We start from the raw sequence: 22,903 nt of genomic DNA on the forward strand, positions 1-22,903 counted from the left end.
GTTTCATAACTGAGCTGTTGATTATACGAGCTTTAGATAAATTGAAGATTCTGTTCCTTTATCATACAAGGCTTCTATTAATTATACAAAAAGCGTAAATCTGAAAGTTTTTATATTTATTGAATATCACCCCTCAGGTACTTTGTCGTCATCAATTTTCGTATTAGACAGGTACCTACCTAAATTAATTTAAGTAAATGTATGGTATAAACAATTAATTTCCGCTTAGATACACTCAGTATTTTTTTTTATAATTATCATATTTCTTTGAAAACACTTCCTCACAACAACCACAAAACAATACATCTTACCTTAGCATCTTACAAGGTTTCAAACCTCGTTTACATCGCTAAAGGAACAAAAGCGAAGGTGGTTAACATTCGGTGTCACTCGGCCACGCTCTGATTCCTACATTATTATGTAAATATTTATTTCAATACTTCTGATTTAAATTAACTGACAAATAATAATTTACTATTTGAAAATAACGGCATTGTCCTCGAAGGATAGAATTTACTAGTCTAGCTGATATAAGTAGGCTGAGCATATTATGATGATTCTCAATTTGTTCAACCGTTTCAAAGATAAAACAGTTTAAAATTATGACGGAAAAAGTTGGCATTTTAATTATCTAGATACCTCCATTATCGCATATTATAATTAGTTAATGCACCAGAATTTGTCCAGAATTTTCCAATTGCATTGCACTTGCATTAAAAAAAACAAATACCTACGACAATTTTAAAAACAATATTTAATTAAGAAGTGTATTTTGTACTCAATTTAACAGAATAAAAAAAACTAATAACGTAGATATCGATTAACAAGAAAAGTAATATCTAGATCCTAAAGTACCTAAACAAGGAAGAAAATTCTGTTTAATTCCTGACACAGACATAATTAGTTATATTTATTCTCATAATTAATCTCTGCATAAACTATACTTATCTACTTGTAAAACAATAATTAATACAATAAATATTACAATTAAGAAGGAACACAGGTACCTAGGTTAGGTTGCTTTTATTTATCAGGTACCTATATCTCAGGGACGGATAATAGTAATAGATTAGAAAATTATAATTCCTGTTGGAACTCCTTACCTTCCAACTTGGAAGGTAACTTCCAACTTCGATTACAACATCAGCAACACACTGCAGACTGCAGTTAATATTATGTAAGTGTTATTTATTTTATTTAAAAAAATACAATAAATAATCAAAGATGGTGTAACTAAAAAGGAGAAAATTTTGGTGCTATGATTAAGTTATGATTTTTATTCCATAAGCCACGCCATGCCCATTTCAAACTATATACCTATATGCTACCGCCTTCGGTACAGTCGCAAAAGCGTGAGCAAATAACTCAGGGTACTAGGTTTGTATAAATCAAACCTAGGACCCCTGGAACTAAGCCTCGGTCAGGCAGGACATAAAGGAATCACCAAGTTACGAATCTACAAAGAATTTTTTTCTGATCGGTGAAACAGGTGTGGGTACTTCTTTAAAAAACATTCATTTTCCACACAATAATTCAAAAATATAGTTCGATTTTACCTACTCTATGAACGCTGCAATACAATGAACCTAACATAATGTTAAGATACCTACAACATTATGATAATTTAATTACGTGGACACATTTGCAATTATGTCAATATATTCAACACAAGGAGGAGCTGTAATGGAGAATGTTCACTAATTTTGATTATTAGCACTCCATATTCTCTGTCAAAAATAAAAAATACTAGTGAAAAAATTACTTCGATACGTCAATTAGTTTCCGATTTAGAAGTAAAACAAGTTGTAAACGCCCGGTGATGGTGTGACGTCACACTACAACACGCTCAATCTGGCTCACTCAGTCCGCTAGCGATCGCGCACCCGTGCCGTCGAAATTATAATTAAATACTTTTAAAAATGTCCAATCCAAATACCAGAAAATCATGTGTTGTTCCTAAATGTAAAAATACAACTACCAATTCGCCGGATAAGTTGTTTTTTATAGTTGCAAAGGACGTAAACAAAAAATGGTCAGAGGTGTAAAACCTTTGGTGTCAGAATTTTCCGTGTTCTTACATAGTACTACATATTACAAATCTGCGTAGGAGAAATAGCCTGTTCAGAACTTCTTAGCTTAATAAATTATCGCATCCCATCCAGATCGACACGCTCAAAAGACTTATTTCATATACCAACCGCCAGAACCAATATGGGTCTTCGTGTGCCTCTTCACAGAATGTCTAGTTTTTATAATACCTATATGAATGATCTTGATATATTTTCTTGTTCCTCTTCGTCTTACAAAATGAATGTAAAAAAATTGCTATTGAACATGTAAGAATGTTAATATGTAAAGATTTTGCAAATACGTAGACCTATTTACCTCCGTCTTTATGTACGCATGAAAATATTAATCAACGATTGTCTTTTGTGGTTTTTTCCTTGTCTTTTCTACTGCTGGGTGTTGGCAAAAATAATATTATATGTTCACAGTGAAACCACTATAAGGAGGCATTTTCATGTATTTTTAGTTAATAAGATTTTTTTTTTTGTTTTATATATCTCTGTCTTTGTCTCTGTATGTTTTCCAATAAAGAAAATAAAATAAAATAAAAAATATTTTGAGAACATTGCAGCTGTTTTGCGTTATCCTTTGTTTTCTATACAAGTTTTAATATATACTAGACTGTGCTTCTGCTCTGCTCGTATGGGCTAGTATAGGTAGATGGCTAGTAAGATTTTTTCTTGTTTTAAGTTGAGAATGATATGGAGAACTATACTAAAATATAAGTTGGTCGGGGGAAGAATTAAACAAAAACAGGGTATTCCACACAAATAAAACAGGGTGTTCCACACAAATTCAAATGTCAGCAGGAAAATGAAGATAAACCTCAGAGATCAGCAGTGCAAAAACGCCATCGTATAGAATATTTTGAGAAACTTTTAAATAAAGATGAAACTTTGGCATGACTGTTATTTTATTAAACGAATAATAATTACTATTATTGGACTATTAACGAAATTCGCGGACGAAAACCCATAAAAATACTGCGCAAGCTATAACACCTTCTACAGCGCTGCCGACTTGATACTAAGGGCGGGGGCGCGGCCGCGCGGCGCGTTGTGACGTGACGTCACAAGCGGTCACGTGACTTTAGCGGGACTCGATATTTTTCGAAACTTTGAATGCGTATAAAATCAAAACTACTTGGTATTTTTGAATACGACAAAAACTAGTGTATTTGTATACATACAGGCTTTACTGAGACACAATTTCAAGGGATTTGGCATACCTAGTAACATTCTTCATTGGAGAATGTTCACTAATTTTGATTATTAGCACTCCATATTCTCTGTCAAAAATAAAAAATACTAGTGAAAAAATTACTTCGATACGTCAATTAGTTTCCGATTTAGAAGTAAAACAAGTTGTAAACGCCCGGTGATGGTGTGACGTCACACTACAACACGCTCAATCTGGCTCACTCAGTCCGCTAGCGATCGCGCACCCGTGCCGTCGAAATTATAATTAAATACTTTTAAAAATGTCCAATCCAAATACCAGAAAATCATGTGTTGTTCCTAAATGTAAAAATACAACTACCAATTCGCCGGATAAGTTGTTTTTTATAGTTGCAAAGGACGTAAACAAAAAATGGTCAGAGGTGTAAAACCTTTGGTGTCAGAATTTTCCGTGTTCTTACATAGTACTACATATTACAAATCTGCGTAGGAGAAATAGCCTGTTCAGAACTTCTTAGCTTAATAAATTATCGCATCCCATCCAGATCGACACGCTCAAAAGACTTATTTCATATACCAACCGCCAGAACCAATATGGGTCTTCGTGTGCCTCTTCACAGAATGTCTAGTTTTTATAATACCTATATGAATGATCTTGATATATTTTCTTGTTCCTCTTCGTCTTACAAAATGAATGTAAAAAAATTGCTATTGAACATGTAAGAATGTTAATATGTAAAGATTTTGCAAATACGTAGACCTATTTACCTCCGTCTTTATGTACGCATGAAAATATTAATCAACGATTGTCTTTTGTGGTTTTTTCCTTGTCTTTTCTACTGCTGGGTGTTGGCAAAAATAATATTATATGTTCACAGTGAAACCACTATAAGGAGGCATTTTCATGTATTTTTAGTTAATAAGATTTTTTTTTTGTTTTATATATCTCTGTCTTTGTCTCTGTATGTTTTCCAATAAAGAAAATAAAATAAAATAAAAAATATTTTGAGAACATTGCAGCTGTTTTGCGTTATCCTTTGTTTTCTATACAAGTTTTAATATATACTAGACTGTGCTTCTGCTCTGCTCGTATGGGCTAGTATAGGTAGATGGCTAGTAAGATTTTTTCTTGTTTTAAGTTGAGAATGATATGGAGAACTATACTAAAATATAAGTTGGTCGGGGGAAGAATTAAACAAAAACAGGGTATTCCACACAAATAAAACAGGGTGTTCCACACAAATTCAAATGTCAGCAGGAAAATGAAGATAAACCTCAGAGATCAGCAGTGCAAAAACGCCATCGTATAGAATATTTTGAGAAACTTTTAAATAAAGATGAAACTTTGGCATGACTGTTATTTTATTAAACGAATAATAATTACTATTATTGGACTATTAACGAAATTCGCGGACGAAAACCCATAAAAATACTGCGCAAGCTATAACACCTTCTACAGCGCTGCCGACTTGATACTAAGGGCGGGGGCGCGGCCGCGCGGCGCGTTGTGACGTGACGTCACAAGCGGTCACGTGACTTTAGCGGGACTCGATATTTTTCGAAACTTTGAATGCGTATAAAATCAAAACTACTTGGTATTTTTGAATACGACAAAAACTAGTGTATTTGTATACATACAGGCTTTACTGAGACACAATTTCAAGGGATTTGGCATACCTAGTAACATTCTTCATTATGTCATTAATTAAAGTTCAATTATTTATTTAAAATATTACAATTATTCTAATGAATGCTAATAAGTTCCATCGTTGTATATTTTTATATAGGTTTTTAGCTACTGTTTGTTGATGTTTTTTAATAATATGTACCTATGTCAAATAAAAAAAATCATTCCCAATGTGTGGTTTCATTCATTCATTCCGAATCATTGGTTTTTTCAATTCTTAGTTGATCAAATTAAAAAGCAATTATGAATCTCCAGTGGTTTTTACTGCACTTACCTACTAACTGATATTTCGACGACCTATGACGTAAGTATTTAAGCATTAATATTATATAAATTCATTATATAACATAAACAAATCGTCACGTATACCTAACCGTTCCGAAGATATTAATGAAATGAAATGAAATAAATTTATTTGTCCATTTTATGTTTTACAATTAATGTAGGACAGTGGGTAATCTATTACAGATTTAAAAAGCTTGCGAAAGACACAATTTTAAACTAAAATTATATTCCTTCTATATCGTACATTATTAAGAAATACCTTTTATTTATTTTAATTAATGTAATGAGAATGAATGAGGCTAATATCCATTCAAATAAATACCATAAAAAAGAATGAGCTAGTAAGTGTGGCGCTAACTAGGTATTTAACACGCAAGTCGGGTGAGGCACATAGAGTCAGTTGAGTTTATATTTTTTTTATAATTAATTAAATTGATTATAACTTATAGTTTCATTTCATGGGATTAGATACCTATAGGAAGGATATATTAAATTTATAGGTCATCATGCTTCGGAACAATTTGGGTCAGCTCACTTTACCAACGGTAGAGGTAATACCTAACCTACCCATCTCCTCTGTCAGAAGATCAGCAAGATATAGTACCATATTGTGTACTCATCTGCATTGCGTATTATAAGCCCTTTCCAGTTGTTTCCTATATTCCTCTCCTTATCCTGCTTTAAGCTAGCAAAAAAAATATTTGCAGAGGCTATCTTCATGGATAGTTGTAATTGCTTACGTACAGAAATCCAACCCAATTTATAGATAATAATATAATAATTAATAAAAACTTAAAAACATGCTTTAAAAATATTTATTAGTGTTATATTTTCAGCGATGCTTGTGACTGTGATTGCTTGACAATAAGTGTACAAAGTTCGAATTAAATCTGACCGTTTAAAGTGGATCTTGTTCCTTGGAGTTTGGAAATAACCGAATCTGAAGGAGTCGGTTACTTCCAAACATATAGATGAAGCTAATAATATGAGTGTTAAAATAGGAAATAGTTAGTGATTTGAGGAAATCCGCCCAGAATTTTCCAATATGTGTCTTTAGGTTTATCATAAGTGGCAAAGTAAAGCAAAAATACGTTTTTATATTAGTTTACAGTTTGCAACTAAAATCCGCAAGTACACGTCACTTCTCACGATGTCGCGCAGCTCGCTTGTTGCATTACTTACATACCGAGTGAAGTTTCACCTTATACACAATATTTTTTCTTATCGTTTGCGAAACAATCCATCGTCGAGTCAAGGTCAAATAATATTATGATTTTGCTTAAGAGATCGCTGTCCGAATGATTGTTAAAATGTAAGCCCGCGTAAACCGGACAATAGATACCTATGTATCTTTTCTGAAACAAATATTATAAACTAGCTTTACGCCCGCGGCTTCGCCCGCGTTTTCAAAGAAAAACCCGTTCCCGTAGGATTTCCGGGATAAAACCTATCCTATGTCCTTTCTCGGGTATCAAAATGTCTCTATACCAAATTTCATGCAAATTGGTTCAGTAGTTAAGGCGTGATTGAGTAACAGACAGACAGACAGACAGAGTTACTTTCGCATTTATAATATTAGTATGGATTATCTTTTTCGTGACAGATACATTTTGTTGCATCAACTGCACCTACCGGAAATATAGGTCATTAAAATTCCATGTATCGTGCAATTTATAACATTATGTATGTTAAACATTAACTGCTCTCATATAGACCATTTGTCATATTTGACTATGCACTTGGAGCTCCAGCGTGCCAACGAGGTCAGATCTTTTGACTGAGTTGGCTTGCAAATGTATTTCTTAACTTTGTACTTATTTGACTACTTGCTGATATATTTCTCTTGTATGTAGAATTCCGTTTAGTACGATCGATTCAGTGAAGGAATATGCAAATACTACTGTTAAAATATAGAACCTCTACCTACTTAGCTATAAAACCTGTGTATAAAACATTATCATCCTAATAGGTATATTTATGGTTCCTGTAATTTAACATTTTTTAAACATTCCTCTTGGATCATCGAACCTCTGTGCTCTACCATTCTAACCGCGATGTAGGTAGGTACCTATGTATCTACCAAATACCAATGATATCGAAAAATATTAACAACACAATTATTTAAATGATAGTACATAGTGCAAAAAGTCGTATCTTTTATTGGCAATGTATAAACACCTATTTCTTCACTTACATAAATAATTAATCAAACGCATTTTGGGTGCAATTTACTGCATGCGTGAATACATTATTTATCAAATTGCCCAATAAATAATCATTAAAAAGTATTAAAATTATACGCTTCATAATATTTGTCAGGCGTTTAACAATGCATTACATATTGCATGCCAAATTGTTTGGTGAGAGGCATGCTGCAATCAATTCCTGGCTGTGCTGATGTAGCGGCGAATATACAAACAATTATAACCTACTGACACAACCGACGCGGTTTGGATTATTGGCGTAATGATGATAGGTACCTACGTATCGAATTTATTATGGCAAAGAAATTAATAAAACCTATTTTTGCCATAGTTGCTCCAATAAAAATACCGTTCAAATTCTCGTATTTTTTTAAGAAGAACCGTGGGAAGGTTTTTTCATCTTCAAAACAATTTATAAAAGTTATTTAATAGTTTAAGAATATTGGTAAAACGTACGTATTTCGCAGTTCCAATAAAAGCATGGCTATTATTAATTGTTATTGCCATCATTATGCACACTAAGCATGCGCTCATGTAATACTATTGTATAATCTCCGGTCTCCCTTTCACTTCGAGCGCCAACCTCTGGTCCCAACGATTGCGTATAAGTGTATAATATTATATATTATAGTGACACAAAGAGAAGGCAATCGTGATCATCCATATCCTTAATAATTTAATGTTGTAGGTGATAGGGCATGGGCTATTTGGGACACAGTGGTATGTCATGTGGATATATTTGCTTTGATGTCTTGATCATGTACGCACGAAGACGCACGACTACTTCGTCTTAGTATTAATATTTAGGTGAATATTTCGATATATTAAACACTATTTACTTGGAAATGGGAAATTATTGTTTAGAACCGAAACCAAATTTTTCATTGCCAATGCAGTTTTCTAATAGGTACTAAAAGCACGCACGCATATTTAATATTTATACGCGTTATTCCGTTAATGTTATTATTTATTTATATTTGTACTGCATAATGTTGTGTGTTTTCAGAATTTTTTTTTTATTTTTTCTATAATAAAAATACATTAAGCATTGCATAGTTTATTGCATGAACTATATATACGTCAGTATACACAAATTGAAACATGTTTTTAAAATACAATTTCCTTATCAAATCATGGTCGAAATAAATGATCTAATTCAAGTACCGTGGATCAGATTTATCGCATTATCCACAGTAGACACAACACGTGGAAGTAAAAGTTACTTTGCTAGTTACAAGGACGACGAATATAAGGCAATTATTCTATTAAAAACTTGTTCACACGGATACCATTACGCGAAATAACTTCCATTTATGGCCTTGGATATTGAGCCAAAACATTTCACCCAGATTGCTAATAACTTTAAAATATTATCTTATTCTACTTACAAAGTTGTAATATTTGGCACAACTCAATCAATCATGATTGTGTAAAAGGATTTCAGTTAGATTTCGTATACTGTATACAAGTAGTCGTTCAATGGTCCTTGATGCTTCTAGTGGTGATCAAGAGACTGTAATACAATATGCATTATATTAACATAATAATTATTTATTAGTCGTCGGCCCTAGATATATTTTCATCCATTCCTGTGATGTATATTTTGAAATAATAAAAAAAAAATAGTCACATCACAGTCATAATGCTATCTAGGTCCAACTACTTTTATTTATGGTCTTAAGTATAAAAACTCGAGACAACAATACGATAAGATATTGTAACAAACTAGTTCAAGAACAGTCAAATGCACTTATTTGTTATTAGATCGTTTGGTTTAAATTGTTTGAAAATAAAACTGCAAATCTATAACAAAACTGATTTATTCATGTATAAAATTTTATAAGTTTAAATAAATATTAAAATTACGCCCCTATTTCACCAGGGACCTGTATGCATTTCTCCCAGTAACGGTTCATTGTGTTGTATCTGTGCATGTTGACACCAACCAAACTGTGGGCTTCGTCTGGATATGACTGTAAAAAAAAAATTCATAAAACTTATGGACACACGATCTGATTTATTTAGGGAGTGGCTTATTTGTACTTTGTAGAATATTTTTATGCAATTTAATAATTATTTGTCATTAGTCATTTCTGTTGACAATAGCTCATAAATATAAATATAAATGCTTGCGTTATACCTTTTTACTTTTGTTTCTAAAAAAACATTTTCATCGTTTATTACATCTTTTTCTGTTTAAAGGCTTTACTGATAATATCCACACACATAAACAAAATACATACCATTTGTTCAAAAGGAATATCCTTCTCTTGCAACGCCTTCATGAGTTTCGCAGCGTTTTGATAATGTACATTATCGTCCGCATTTCCATGCATCAGATAGAAGTCGTGCCCGCGGAGTTTATCCGCCAGGAGTGTGACGTCACCGCGCTCGTAGCCTGCTAGATTATCGTCTGCGGTTGGTAGACCCATGTACCGCTCTGTGTACATTGTATCTGTGGGAAGGAAATTTTATATTTAAAGAAAATGTTTTTTTTTTAAAGAAAAATAAGACAGAATCGAGAGCCTAATCTTGCATAATCTCATATGATAAAATTAAAAATAACACTGAAACTTATGAACAATCTGCTAGTACTTATAGATGATAGTTATGAAAGCTGTTCATTTTAATATTATCCCGACTTATGATAGACATATTATTCTTTGCTATTGTTTTTTTTATGAAATTGTAGCCTCTTTCGCGGTTTTTTTTGCTTCTTTTTCAAATATTAATACAGGTCTATAAAGTTATTACTGCTTCAAAAACTTACTGTAGTATAACCACGAAGTGACAGGAGCCCCAGAGACCCCACATTTGAACAGATGCTCATCATCATGCAGTAGAGTTAGAAGGGTCGCGTAACCCCCATAGCTGTGGCCCCAAATAGCTACCTTTTCGGGGTCTATGAATTGGTAGCGATTAAGAACCTGTCTGTTAATAAAAAAAATACATATTATTTAACAAACAATTGGTTATTAAAAAAAACCTTGACCATTTGCGCGCGTAGAACTAGTTGTATTTAATTGAGTCTTAAATTGTTTATAAATGAGTGATTCGTTCAAGAATGAATGTTTGGTTATTTTTAACATTTTATTATATTTGAAATGAATAACTTAGTCTTTGTAATAAAAAATAATTGATTTAAATTCCATTTAAAAATAGCTTTTTAGCTAAATCTAAAACTATGTTTTATTTTTAAACTCGATGTATTTTGACTTAAAAAAAATTATTTGCCTTACTTATATTAAAGCCCTCACCTAACCTTATCAAACCTAATGTACACTCAATACACACTCGGTACCATTTTGTTTTTTAAATCAAAGTACATAGTACGCACTTCGTATAATTAAAATTACATGTCACTTACTTTAAAATAACAGAATGGTCCTCAATTTCAACGGTTCCGAGAGCATTATTGAGGGAATACAGAATGTCCTGTCCGTTGAGTCCAGCCCCGCGACCGTCAGCCAACATGTAAATTGTGTTGCGATTCGTGGTCAAGTAGGAGTGGTAACCTGGTCATAAATAATTTTTTTGAGTAATAAAACTTAAGAGAAACAATTCTGGGCAATATTCTATAGTTACGTAAGTTACATCACTGCCAAGTATCCTAAAATACGTTCAGTTATTTTCGCGTGAGAGAGTAACAAATATACATACAGCCTTCTATTCTAATCCACTTTCACGTTTATAATATTAGTAAGATATTCAATGCTGACATGTAATTTTAGTAATTTGTGAAAGAAAAAATATAAACATAAACACAATATGTAAATGCCCTTCCCCATAATTTTTTACACACCAAACAAAAATTACTTTGTACTCATTTTCAAACACTAAAACACAAAGTGTAGCCACTTACCAACGGTAAAAGTTTCGAAAACCGTGTTAGTATTGGGTCCAGAGTACACGTAGAACACTAGGGGATATTTCGTGGTACCATTCTGATCGAGTCCTGGAGGCAGGAATAGTCTTACAGGTGCGGGGTGGCCATTTTGCAGTGGCACTGTTGTTATAAGTGTTACTGGCTTCACTTTAGACTTTAGACGCTCACGGACAATTTCGTTTGTTTCCCAAGTGTACAGAATTTTTCTGTTCTGAAATTGTAAATATTAAGTTTGGAATCTGGACTAAAATAGAAAGGAAAGGGGTTTGTTCACGTTAAATAATATACAGTTCGTCTTCTTCCATCTACCAAACTCAATTTAAAAACCTGTTAAAAACATTGTACTCACTAAGGGATCATAGATATAAGTAGCAGACGGTTCATTAGTGGAACTGCAAGTGATGGTCAAGTACGTGCCGCGTTGGCTGGCGGTAGCCGTGGCCCATGTGCACGGGCCCTTATCTGGCAGCTCTATATCGCAGCTGAGACAACCAATCCTGGAGCCCGCTATGTGCACCCCGGACTGCCAGGGCTTACCTTCTACCGTGCTTGTGTAGTAGCTGAAAGAAATGCTTTTCTTCAAAGACATGTATTTTAGATGATGAAATTATTTAAGAGGAACTAAAATTTATACAAAAAAGGAACTAAAGGATATAAAAGGTATATTTAGATTAAAAATAGTTTAGGTTTTAGTGAAATCATACTGCGGCACGAGATCATGATAAATTTTTATGGAAAGAAAATAATTTTTACAACGATATTTATCTGTGTATAAACGAAGGCTCTACAAAATCAAAATAAAACGAGTATTTATCATCTGTGTAAATACAAACCCTCTACAAACACAAAATAAAAATGTATTAATCATCAACAAATTCTCGATCAACTCACAATGCCAAGTTATCTTCATCGAGACCAACAAAAGAATTAATTGTCCTCGCTCCCGGAGTCACAGAACTGGACACAAATGTGCCATTAACTCGCATAGTGACATACAAGTGTTGCCACGCCTTTCCATCTGCTTGTTGTAGCGACCAGCGGGTGGATACGTAATAGTCGCCTTTACTGCTGAAGCGAGGTAATGCTATGGGCACCCAACCGTTTGGTTGCTCGCGGTGTTCATTCTATAAAATATTAAGTCTGATTTGTAGGTACCTACTGTTTGATGAGTGAATCAAGAAAGATTACAGTTAAAGATTAGGAAATATTAACGATTGGGAAAAATAACTTTAAAACTGAACTATAAGAACAAATATTATACTAGGACATTACTAGGATACTACTAGGATATTTACATATTACAAATATAAATATTAAAAAATAACGCCTTACACCAAAAAAATGTATTTCTATTTAAGTAGGTACTCACCTCACAAACTAATGTCTGAACGTTGCAAATCCTCAGTACAGTCTGATTCTGACGCCTGTTCAACCAATGAGCTGCGATTTCTGTTGCTGTGGGCCAAGTCACACCGCCCAGAATATGGTCATCAGTCACTTCTCCTGGCGCCTCCATTACTATGTAATTTACATTATTTTGAATCACACTCAAGTCAACAACACGAAGCGTCACCGTTGGATTAGTGCGACCGACCTAAAATTTAAAGCATATCAATAGTAGGTATATTGTGATATTTCATGAAAAAATATTTCACTGTTATGTTACTTACCTTGGGATATTTGAGATCAACTAATTCCGGATACAAATCATCTGGGTCACTTTTGTCTTCATAGTAGTAGTAAGAATATGTTTCAACGAGCGTATCATTGAAGCTGGCGAAAGCTAAGTATCTTCCATCAGGAGAGAACCATGTGGCTTGACCTGTATACATTACATCCTCTGAAAATAAAAACAAATGTTGTAATACATTGTTTTATTACTTATATTAATTCATATGACTAATTGCAAGTAGTATTTTAAATTATGCGTTACTTATATTCAGAGCTAGATGATATAGACTAGAGAAGATAATTTTTGAAACAAAAAAAAATCGCAGTCGGATGAAACCCATTAGAAAAGGAGGGGAATATGATGAAAATAAAAGGAAAAATAAATTACGGTCAATCCGAGTTTGGGAAGCGGGAGGGGGGAGCTTTTAAGAGAAAAAAATGGTTTCTCTTGATTTCCGACAAAACTACAAGTCCTACGGAAAAAAGTTCAATGGCCATGTTGTAGGTAATAAAAAGAACTACAACTTTTTTATTTACAATTTTTTCACATAACCTCAAAATTTAGGTGAAAAATTCAAAAAACCAAGTTTTTGGTTTTTTATTTTTATCTACTTCAAAATTTATTATTTTTCTACGAAATTTGGTGGAAACTTACTTTATTATGTCTCAAATACACTGTAATTTATTTGATTGAAAATATTTATTTTTTCGCCTTATTTTGAATGAATACCAAAAAAACAACCTAATTTTCAATCGAAAAGTCACCCGTCAAAATATCAGCTTTTTTCAAAAACTTGGAAAGCTTTTTATTCATTGAAATCTCTACTTTCATATGGTGTAAAAAAAAATAAACACCACCATAGTAAATGTTCTCAGGAAATGCATACAAACAGTGTGAAAATGAGCTTTTACTAAATCAGGCACACTTCTCAAACTACCTGAAATGTTTTTATCGGCATCATTTTGCTTTTGAATATGCTGTAAAATATTATACTTAGAACAGATAATTTTTTTTCTTTCGAAATATTACCGAAAAGCCGATACAAGGGAAGATATAGAGTTCGAGAAGTGTGCCTGATTTAGTAAAAGCTCATTATCACGCTGTTTGTATGCATTTCCTGAGAACATTTACTATGGTGGTGTTTATTTTTTTTTACACCATATGAAAGTAGAGATTTCAATGAATAAAAGGCACCCCAAGTTTTTGAAAAAAGCTGATATTTTGACGGGTGACTTTTCGATTGAAAATTAGGTTGTTTTTTTGGTATTAATTCAAAATAAGGTGAAAAAAATAAATATTTTCAATCAAATAAATTACAGTGTATTTGGGACATAATAAAGTAAGTTTCCACCAAATTTCGAAGAAAAAAAAAAATTTTGAAGTAGATAAAAATAAAAAACCAACAACTTGGTTTTTTGAATTTTTCACCTAGATTTTGAGGTTATGTGAAAACATTGTAAATACAATAGTTGTAGATATTTTTATTACCTACAACTTTGCCATTGAACTTTTTTCCGTAGGACTTATAGTTTTGTCGGAAATCAAGAGAAACCATTTTTTTCTCTTAAAAGCTCCCCCCTCCCACTTCCCGAACTCGGATTGACCGTAATTTATTTTTCCTTTTATTTTCATCATATTCCCCTCCTTTTCTAATGGGTTTCATCCGACTGCGATTTTTTTGCACTTTTTATTATTTTTAAAGGGATCTACCCCAGTCTAATATGATTATGATCAATTGGTTGCGAATTTTCGTTTCTGCAGAAAATGGAAACAATAACATCCATCTAAGCTTTATAGGTACACATTATTAACCGACTTCAAAAAAAGGAGGAGGTTATCAATTCGGCCAGTATGTTTTTTTTTATGTATGTACACCGATTACTCCGTGGTTTCTGAACCGATTTACGTGATTCTTTTTTTGTTCGATGCGGGATGGTGTCGAATTGGTCCCATAAAAATTTTATTCGGAAAGGCCCAGTAGTTTTTATTTTATGAGCATTTTTGTCTGTATTTGTAAATGTTGCAAGTGCAAGTTTGAAGTCGGTTGTTTTTAACGCAGTTATTGACTTGTTCTTTAATAAGTAACTAAGAAGAATCTAATCAATCTGTAGAATACGGAGAAAAAGACATAATGAGAAAAGAAGAGTATGTGACTTTGAACTTTATAATCATGGGTACTAAAGCTCAACTTCTTACCTTCATACACCCAATCAGTATGGCCATTATAAATAACTCCAGGGATACCATCAGTGGTAATCTGGATGGGTTGGTTTGAGTTTTCAGGAAGATAATACAAATTATTATCAAGCACGTACGCAAGTGAGTGACCACCTCCGTAAATACATAATTGGAGACGTTGGTGGTTCGCTATGTTAGTAACACCGCTGTAAAAGATTTTGTTTTTTAATATAATATAAATATTAGGAACACGTATGTCAAATATCAACTTACATAAGAAGCGAGTCTATTTATATAGATATTTCAAACTGATATCAAAGTATCGGATTGCTTTATGGTATGAATTCACTTACCCTGTGGCAATTTCATAGAGTGCATAGCGCGCTGTCGTCGAGTAACGATATACCTAAAAGCATTTAATATTTAGAGCATGTTTATGTTAGAACATGTGTTATTATAGTAGACTAAGTACTTGAGATGTGGACAACAGATGGCGTATGGTCAATGGATATATAACTGACATAACGATTTACGATACAGCATTGCTGAGGGTCTCGTTATTGTTATGGGAAACCGGAAACATAATATATGAAATAATAAACTCATAGCCTTCACAGCTGCAAAATGAATCCTTGCTGCTTTCCCTAATGCATTTTATGCAACATGAGACTGGTACTTAACCAATATCTCTAGAAATAAACAATTTGCTATAGATACCTATATCACGAAAAAATTCATTAATTCGAAGTTCGATAAGACCTTGTGTAATAAATGAATAATTTAATCTTATCTATGATATTATTTACTGACATACAGTATACAATAACTAGTTGATAAAGATATCTAATATTATATGGCTTTTAATATTAGTGGGAACTATTTAATAAGGAATGGTAATGAAAAGAAATAGTATTGACCAAATAAAAATGTAAGATGTGATATAAAAATAATAATAACTACGTCGCTTAACGTAAAATATAAATAATTATGAGTAAACCTTTATTTTGGAAATATATATATATATATATATATTCAGGGTGTCCCACTATTGGTATACTAAGCGCGAAGGAACTTGTAGTTTTGCATACACTGATCACGTAAAAAATACTTAAAAAACAAAATTACGTCAAAAAATTTTTTGCTGAATTTTTCCTGAAAATCCATGTTTTCTTCTCTAGCGTGGTGCAGCCGGCATATACCGCTTCGCTAATGTGAGCATTTTGTCTATGAAACCATAATCTTAAACGATAACTCACGTGCTAGTGGCAAAGTTGGGCGGGTTGCTTGTTATGAGTGTACACATAGAGTTTTAAGAATTCGTCTATTTGAAAAAAAAATGCGTCTGGAATTTTATAAGTATTTTTTACGAACTCAGCGTATGCAAAACTATAACCTCCTTTGAGCTTAGTATAGCAACAGTGGGACACCCTGTATATGGACTTACAGATTCAACCTCGCTGGGAGCTAAAATGTATTGTCTATCCGCTGATAATATTGGGTTGCTTGTGTTCAGAAAACCCTGAAAGTAACATCATATTAGTACAATTATTATTAAAACAATATATTGATTAATAATATACGGTATATAGTTACAGGATTATACGAACCATAAGTTCTCCAGATACAAGCACCCTGCTTTGCAGGGTTGGCACATCAAAAACATTAATACCGGCTTCACCTGGTATCGTGAAGGTAAATTCCGTGTCTGAAATTATAAAAAACAGGTAAAATCAATTTCGATTAAAGGATTATGAAAAAATCCTAGACAATAAATTGAAAAAAAATAACATATATAAAATAATTCCAATCTTATTGCAAGGGTGGAGAACGAGTAATTTAAAATACTTACTGGCCTAATCTATTCTACTAACTGTAGAATAAAATATTAGACCAGTATAATCAAAACTATTCTACTTGCACTATCATCATCGAAACAGTAGAAATTTGAGCTGAAATCAGAACTGGCACTAGGGTAGATAGAGAGAAGCACAACCGAGCTATTTTTGCCACCAGAAGGCAGAGGTCGCCAAAATACATAAAGCAGAAGACAGACTTTGCGTATGTTCTTTGCAGATACATATTATGTCTGGCTGTCTGTCACTCAATCATTTCTCAACAGAATTTTACTAATAGTTTTTGAACCGGTGTAAACGCAAATGTAATGACAAGAGCCCTATACACTAGGCTCCACTCTCAATACGAGCTTAGTCTATCTTTGCTTATTTAATTAAATGAAAAACAATATATTATTTTATTTGTAGTATTAACTATTAACTAGTAGGTATAGAAGTAGATGCATATTGATAATTTTTACTTAACAATCTGGTAGCAGCCGCAAGACTATTGTCAGAATTATTGATTTCAAATCTATGCCCTTAGATATTAGTAGTTAAACTTACCGGAAATCCATCTCCCCGTGAATCCTCTCTGGGAGAATTGTCCAGTGACAAATTCTTCGAGGGTAAATGGGTTTTGTGCTGCTGCGGAAGCCAGCAGCACCACACAGAAGCACCATATACCTATCTAGGGACCATGTTTATAATAACATTATTAACATTTATCTAATGACTTTCCCACATGGTTTAAAATATCTATAGTTAGACCAAAATTAAATTCCTTTCATATTTTTTTATCCTGTTGGCAATCAGGTACAGTTCAAACTACATACTTTGTGTATAGGCTTTAAATCTTTTTAATATTGTTGTCCTTAAATATCAAAGTATTGCCACCTAAGATTTTGAACAAATTTAAATGGTCAGATTAGATTAGAGCAAGGTTCATAATAACGTTTAACGTCTTATGGTCATAACTTTTTAAGTTTATATTTTTTATGTTGATGATGAACTCTATGAGTCAGAATTTGGTATTTACTGTGTAAAAAATATATATATTTGTTATGTTCTTACCATTTTGATATCACAACACAGTGGTTGACGGTAATACGCCGTCAACGCAACTGCTCCATAAACCTATCAATAGAATTATCCTCTTATCCCAAGATACTGTGTATTATCTCATGATATCGATAAATAGGTGTAATAATATTAAAGCCTTGTCATTAGGCCGAATCGATAAGCTATCTCTTTAATATTATAATATTCTGTATCAATTATTGTAATGACAAAGACTGCATCTTAAAAGGAATTATCAAAATATTAACATAGAGGTAACTATAAACAGGTAATTGCAAAACTGCTGTTTGATTCTATTAAATATTGTACTAGAATACAAACATCTTTAATAAATGAAAAAAAAAACTAAAGACATTTTATCTTTCTAATCTTAGGTAACTGGTGGAATGTAACATGATAAAAAACTAATTACTATTATTACAAAACTACTGTACTTAACTATTGTTTTACAAGGTGTATATTTTTAAACTCAGGAAAAGAGAGAAAAAAAAACTAAATTTGTCACAGGAAACATTTATTGAACATTAGTTTCAAGAATAATGTTACATACGAGAAATCTTCCCATACAAATTATAATATCTTCTTCCTACATTCAATAATAACTTCAAGTTTTGCTCCATCCATATTCCGTATATCCAGTCTCCAACCAAAACTCCAAAATACTCAACATATGTATTACAAATAATTAAATATTCTTGATTAAATCCCATGACGTCATTCGATGTTCGTCGACTAATTGTAGAAAAAAAATCGTCCACCATTTCCTCCATTGAACAACTTTATACTCTGAATCATAAGATCGTCATCAATAAACCTGATACATAATCTGAATCGATCCTTCGAGCTGCAGAATGAAACAACACATGACAGCAGCGACGCGGCACTGTCGGCCAACGGGCATCTCCCGCAGCTCCCAACGGTCGGCGATACTCCGACCGATCAAATGATAGGATTTCCTCCGAGCGTGCCTTTCTATAACATTTCGTTAAAATAAATTCAAACAATCAGCGCCACTCTCGCATTTTCCTTTTCTAGTTTATTTATTACTAACTTAAATACATCTAAGGAAATCTTCTAAAAATTAAACCTTATTTTGATACGATTGTCTTTGAGACAGTATTGCTATAGGTACCTGGAAAGAAATGTGAATGCAAGAAAGAAAAAACAATGAGCGGGTGGTTATTTGTATGTGTAAATGTTTTATTTGCGGTTAGTCTGAAATGAGTGTGTGTGTGTGTGATGAGTACAGTGTAATGACAATGTGAGTGTGTGGGACGGACCATGCTAGTGTCTGCGATGCTGGCGACGCTCCTGCTTTCGTCGCTCAAATTCGGCCATGTGTTGTCTACGTTGCTCTTCTTTCACTGCAATCTGAAACGCAATTATAATGCAAGTAAGAGAAAAATTTAGAATTTATTTAAAACCATCTCACTTCGCAAGCCACATTATTTGAATTAATAGTTACCGTTTCAGCAGAAAGTGGTAGCCAATATATGCAAGGAGTAGCCTTCGTTTTTCTAAACAAATCATCCAAAAGTTTCGCTGGCGCTTCCTCTTCCTTCTTTTTGAACTTCCGTGCTAAAGTAACAACAATGAGCTCCATTAAGTTATATAATTAGGCTGAATTTGTTTGGTTTTAGTAAGAGATATGAGCATTAAAATTTTGAGTTATTTTTTTTTTGTTTATATGTGTATTTATAATTAAAGTTAATTTAATTTCATTAAATCAAATAACATCTACCTTCCTTTAGGGTTATTTGTATCTAAAAATTAAGAAATGACTCAAAATACACTCAGCTTTCCAACATCAATATTTGAGTCTCATTCAGATTTCACTTAATTAAGTATTGTAGATTTCATTCGCTTTGCTCTAAATAAAAGTGGTGTCCTTTATTATTTCACCTTACCTGGTTCTGGACTTCTTTCAGGGGAGCGATGGGGTCTTCTTTTCTCTAGTGGCCGTTCTTCTCTTTGGAACTTGTCCTTTTCCTTGCTCTTATCGTTTTTGCCAAGATCCCACTCGCGTGTTGCCACTTTTCGTTCCCATGGGCGGTCCTAAAAATAAAAATTTTGGTATTTAACATTATATGATTATGAGCATATTTACACTTATTATAATTACATAATTTAAGCAATTATCCCTCTGCTATGAACTTGAATGTAAAATTCATTATTTGTCAGAAAATCTCTTATACCGTTACAAGGAGAAATTTAAAATTATTGTCTCAGAAACTTGATGAGCCATGTAGATGTGTTATATAATATTTCTTTATTGTACTAATAATAGTATATTTTTCACTTATAATAGCACAAGTTGTAAATACTTACAGAAACAATTTCTCCTTTTTCTCTTTTCATATCTTGTTCCCGAAGCCAATCTTCTACCGTTCCTGGGATTGTGGACGCTTTAGCATTATCTGTATCTTCATTGGCCTTTGCTTTATCAAATTCCTCTTGAGTAGAAAAGTCAACTTGTAATGTTTTAGGATTTGATACTGGCCAAGTCACCCCATGTAGAGCATGTCTTGTTTCCACAGCTTGACTGAAAATTGAATATTTATATTAGATATAAAGTGCTATAAATATCAAACAAATACATAAACATTTAAGAAATTAAAACTTACTCCTCATTCTCGTATATAACAAAGCATTTTGACTTGATTTTATCAATCCAAAAGCCATTTTCAGATATCCTTCCAGTCCTTTGTAGCAAGTTCTTGAGCTGTGGTAATGTGAATGGTCTGACCAGATTTGTTATGAACAAAATGTTTGATTGCTTATGCCTGGGAGGACTCGGCGGTCGGGCAATAATGCTGTCATTGTCCTTTACAATTGATATTTTTCTGGATGATACTAATTGTGAATCTGAAGACTTTTTCTCTCCAATATTCTCCTTATCCTTATCATCAGACTCTTTTTTATTTCGTTCCACATTTTCTGTGTTGTCAATTACAATTTTTGGCAATACTGGTCTCTCAATTCTTTCGGGAACTCCAATTCGTTTATGTTTCCTCTCCTCAATAACTTCTTCAAATTCTGCTGGTTTCACATCTGGTATTATTTCTTTTAGAATGTCAGTTGATATTGTTAAAGACTTTTGGGTTGTAAGTTTACTGGGGCGAGACCCCCATCGCCTCTTTCTGTTGATCACTATAGATGTTGCTTGGCCATTAGAAATTTCTTCAGAGGGCTTAGCAACTTCTGTGTCTTTTTGAATCTCTTCTCTCTTTTGGTTTTCTGTTTTGTTTTCTTCAATTTCCTGTATATTACATGGTTTTTCCACATTGTCAGGCTCTTCATTGCCCTCAACTGTTGTATCCTGTTTATTATCCTCAACTTCCATTGCTTCACTGGGCATCTCCTGTGTGTTGACAGATTCTTTTTTTGTTTCCTCATTGCTTACCTCTACAACATCATTTTTAGTATCAGTAGTTTGAACCTCAGTAGTAGACTCAGTTTTCCCTGAAACTTCATTTTCTGGTTCATTAATACTTACCTTATTAGAATCTTCTGTGATCTCTTTGTCCTTTGGCTTCACACTTGTGTCCTTTGAGTCTTCTTCCTGAGGTTCATTAAAGTCAGACGATTCACACCTACTATCCTCAGCATGTAATTCCAGTACTTCAGATTTCTCAAGTGAGGAGCTCCGTTTCCTTATAGGACTTTTCTTCTCTGGAGAAGCAGTCACCTCCTCTTGCTGTTTAGGAGAAGCTACAGTTGTATCTGCATCAGATATTTTATCCTGTTCATCCTTATCCTGATTTAATGCTTCACTTTTAACTGTTTCTGATGTTTCAGTTTTTTCATCTTTATCATCGTTTGTTGTTGACATTGGTGTCTCATATGATGTAGTTTCCTTTGTTTCTTTTGATTCATTACTTTGACTTATATCAGAATCGGATTTTGTTGAAGGTTGTGCTTGACTCTCATTCTCCATCTCATCACTATGAACAGATGAACTTTTTTCTAGAGAATCTTTTGCTTCTGCTGTAAACCTTCTAGTACGATGTTTCGGTTTCTTTTTTTCTTCACTTTCAACACTAGGCGTATCACTAGAACTAGTAGCGCGCGAATGCTTTCTCTTGCTTCGTGGAGACCTGTCAACTCTTTCAGGAGTGGATGGAGGACGAGTAAGACATATTTTAAGTTTTTGTATCTCGCCCCCATCAGAAGTATCAGCAGCTTTTACCTGCCATACCTGTTCTTGAGACTGTTCTGGACTCTCTTCCTTTGCAACGACCGGGACTGCTTCCGGAACAGGTTCAGAAACTTCGTTTATTTGTTTGGAAACACTTTCTTCGACAGGTTCATTTTCAGATGAAGATGATTGTTTTCTGCGCCTACTTCTGGTACGTTTCAATTTTTCTGGTTTTTCCTTTTCTTTTTTTTCAGGCGATGCTTTTGCCTTTTTGGTAGCTGCTTTATCACTCCTACGACGCATTGCCTGCAAATATGAAAAAATGAATTATTAAAAAAGTAAATCAATAAACTGTATCAACTTAAATTATGTTGAAACGGCACTCACAATTATTATTGAATAAAATCAACGATTCAACACAAAAAAATATAACCAAACATCCGCGACTTAGCACAAAAAACACAAGCCGAAAGCCGCCATTATGCACAGATTATAATTTATAGATTTCCATACATGGATACAGATAAAGATTACAGACTATCAAAATTGCTCCATAGATATCAACACAGCCACACAGTGGCTGTTTTCGTGCTGTTTTCCAATTACAGAGCATAATGCGACTCAGTGGCGCACACATGCAAGTACCTAATCAATCCAGTTTATACATAGTTTAAACATTAAAAGCGGGTATTATTT

At 33.2% G+C, this 22,903-nt stretch overlaps 1 protein-coding gene across 1 annotated transcript; it reads right to left on the minus strand.

The window, feature by feature from the left end:
- Window positions 1-9,227: 9,227 nt before the first annotated feature.
- LOC149490661 (uncharacterized) lies at window positions 9,228-22,734 on the minus strand. Its single transcript, XM_089710294.1, has 22 exons — window positions 22,595-22,734; window positions 20,694-22,513; window positions 20,398-20,611; window positions 19,977-20,124; window positions 19,535-19,647; window positions 19,355-19,440; window positions 18,884-18,998; window positions 18,064-18,126; window positions 17,557-17,680; window positions 16,765-16,862; window positions 16,602-16,676; window positions 15,511-15,563; window positions 15,176-15,363; window positions 12,978-13,147; window positions 12,677-12,901; window positions 12,199-12,431; window positions 11,657-11,867; window positions 11,284-11,518; window positions 10,789-10,936; window positions 10,192-10,352; window positions 9,665-9,876; window positions 9,228-9,394 (listed from the first exon to the last, which is right to left on the minus strand). The coding sequence occupies exons 2-22, from the start codon at window positions 22,508-22,510 to the stop codon at window positions 9,284-9,286; spliced, it is 4,800 nt and encodes a 1,599-aa protein (XP_089566420.1). The 5' UTR covers window positions 22,511-22,513; window positions 22,595-22,734; the 3' UTR covers window positions 9,228-9,283.
- Between the last annotated feature and the right edge of the window lie 169 nt (window positions 22,735-22,903).

The sequence above is a fragment of the Colias philodice genome, chromosome 2 (genome assembly GCF_061535455.1).
Source record: "Colias philodice isolate Cphi_HAF_F1 chromosome 2, ilColPhil1 Martin Lab GWU primary, whole genome shotgun sequence".
NCBI lineage: Eukaryota > Metazoa > Arthropoda > Insecta > Lepidoptera > Pieridae > Colias > Colias philodice.

What these genes read in the sequence shown, in the direction of transcription:
- LOC149490661 (XM_089710294.1), bottom strand. Translation starts at nt 22,510, where the DNA reads ATGCGTCGTAGGAGTGATAAAGCAGCTACCAAAAAGGCAAAAGCATCG. An exon ending in TACCACTTTCTGCTGAAACG is followed by an intron (nt 19,441 to 19,534) that starts GTAACTATTAAT and finishes ATTGCGTTTCAG; the next exon opens with ATTGCAGTGAAAGAAGAGCA. An exon ending in CACTTCGTGGTTATACTACA is followed by an intron (nt 9,877 to 10,191) that starts GTAAGTTTTTGA and finishes TCCTTCCCACAG; the next exon opens with ATACAATGTACACAGAGCGG.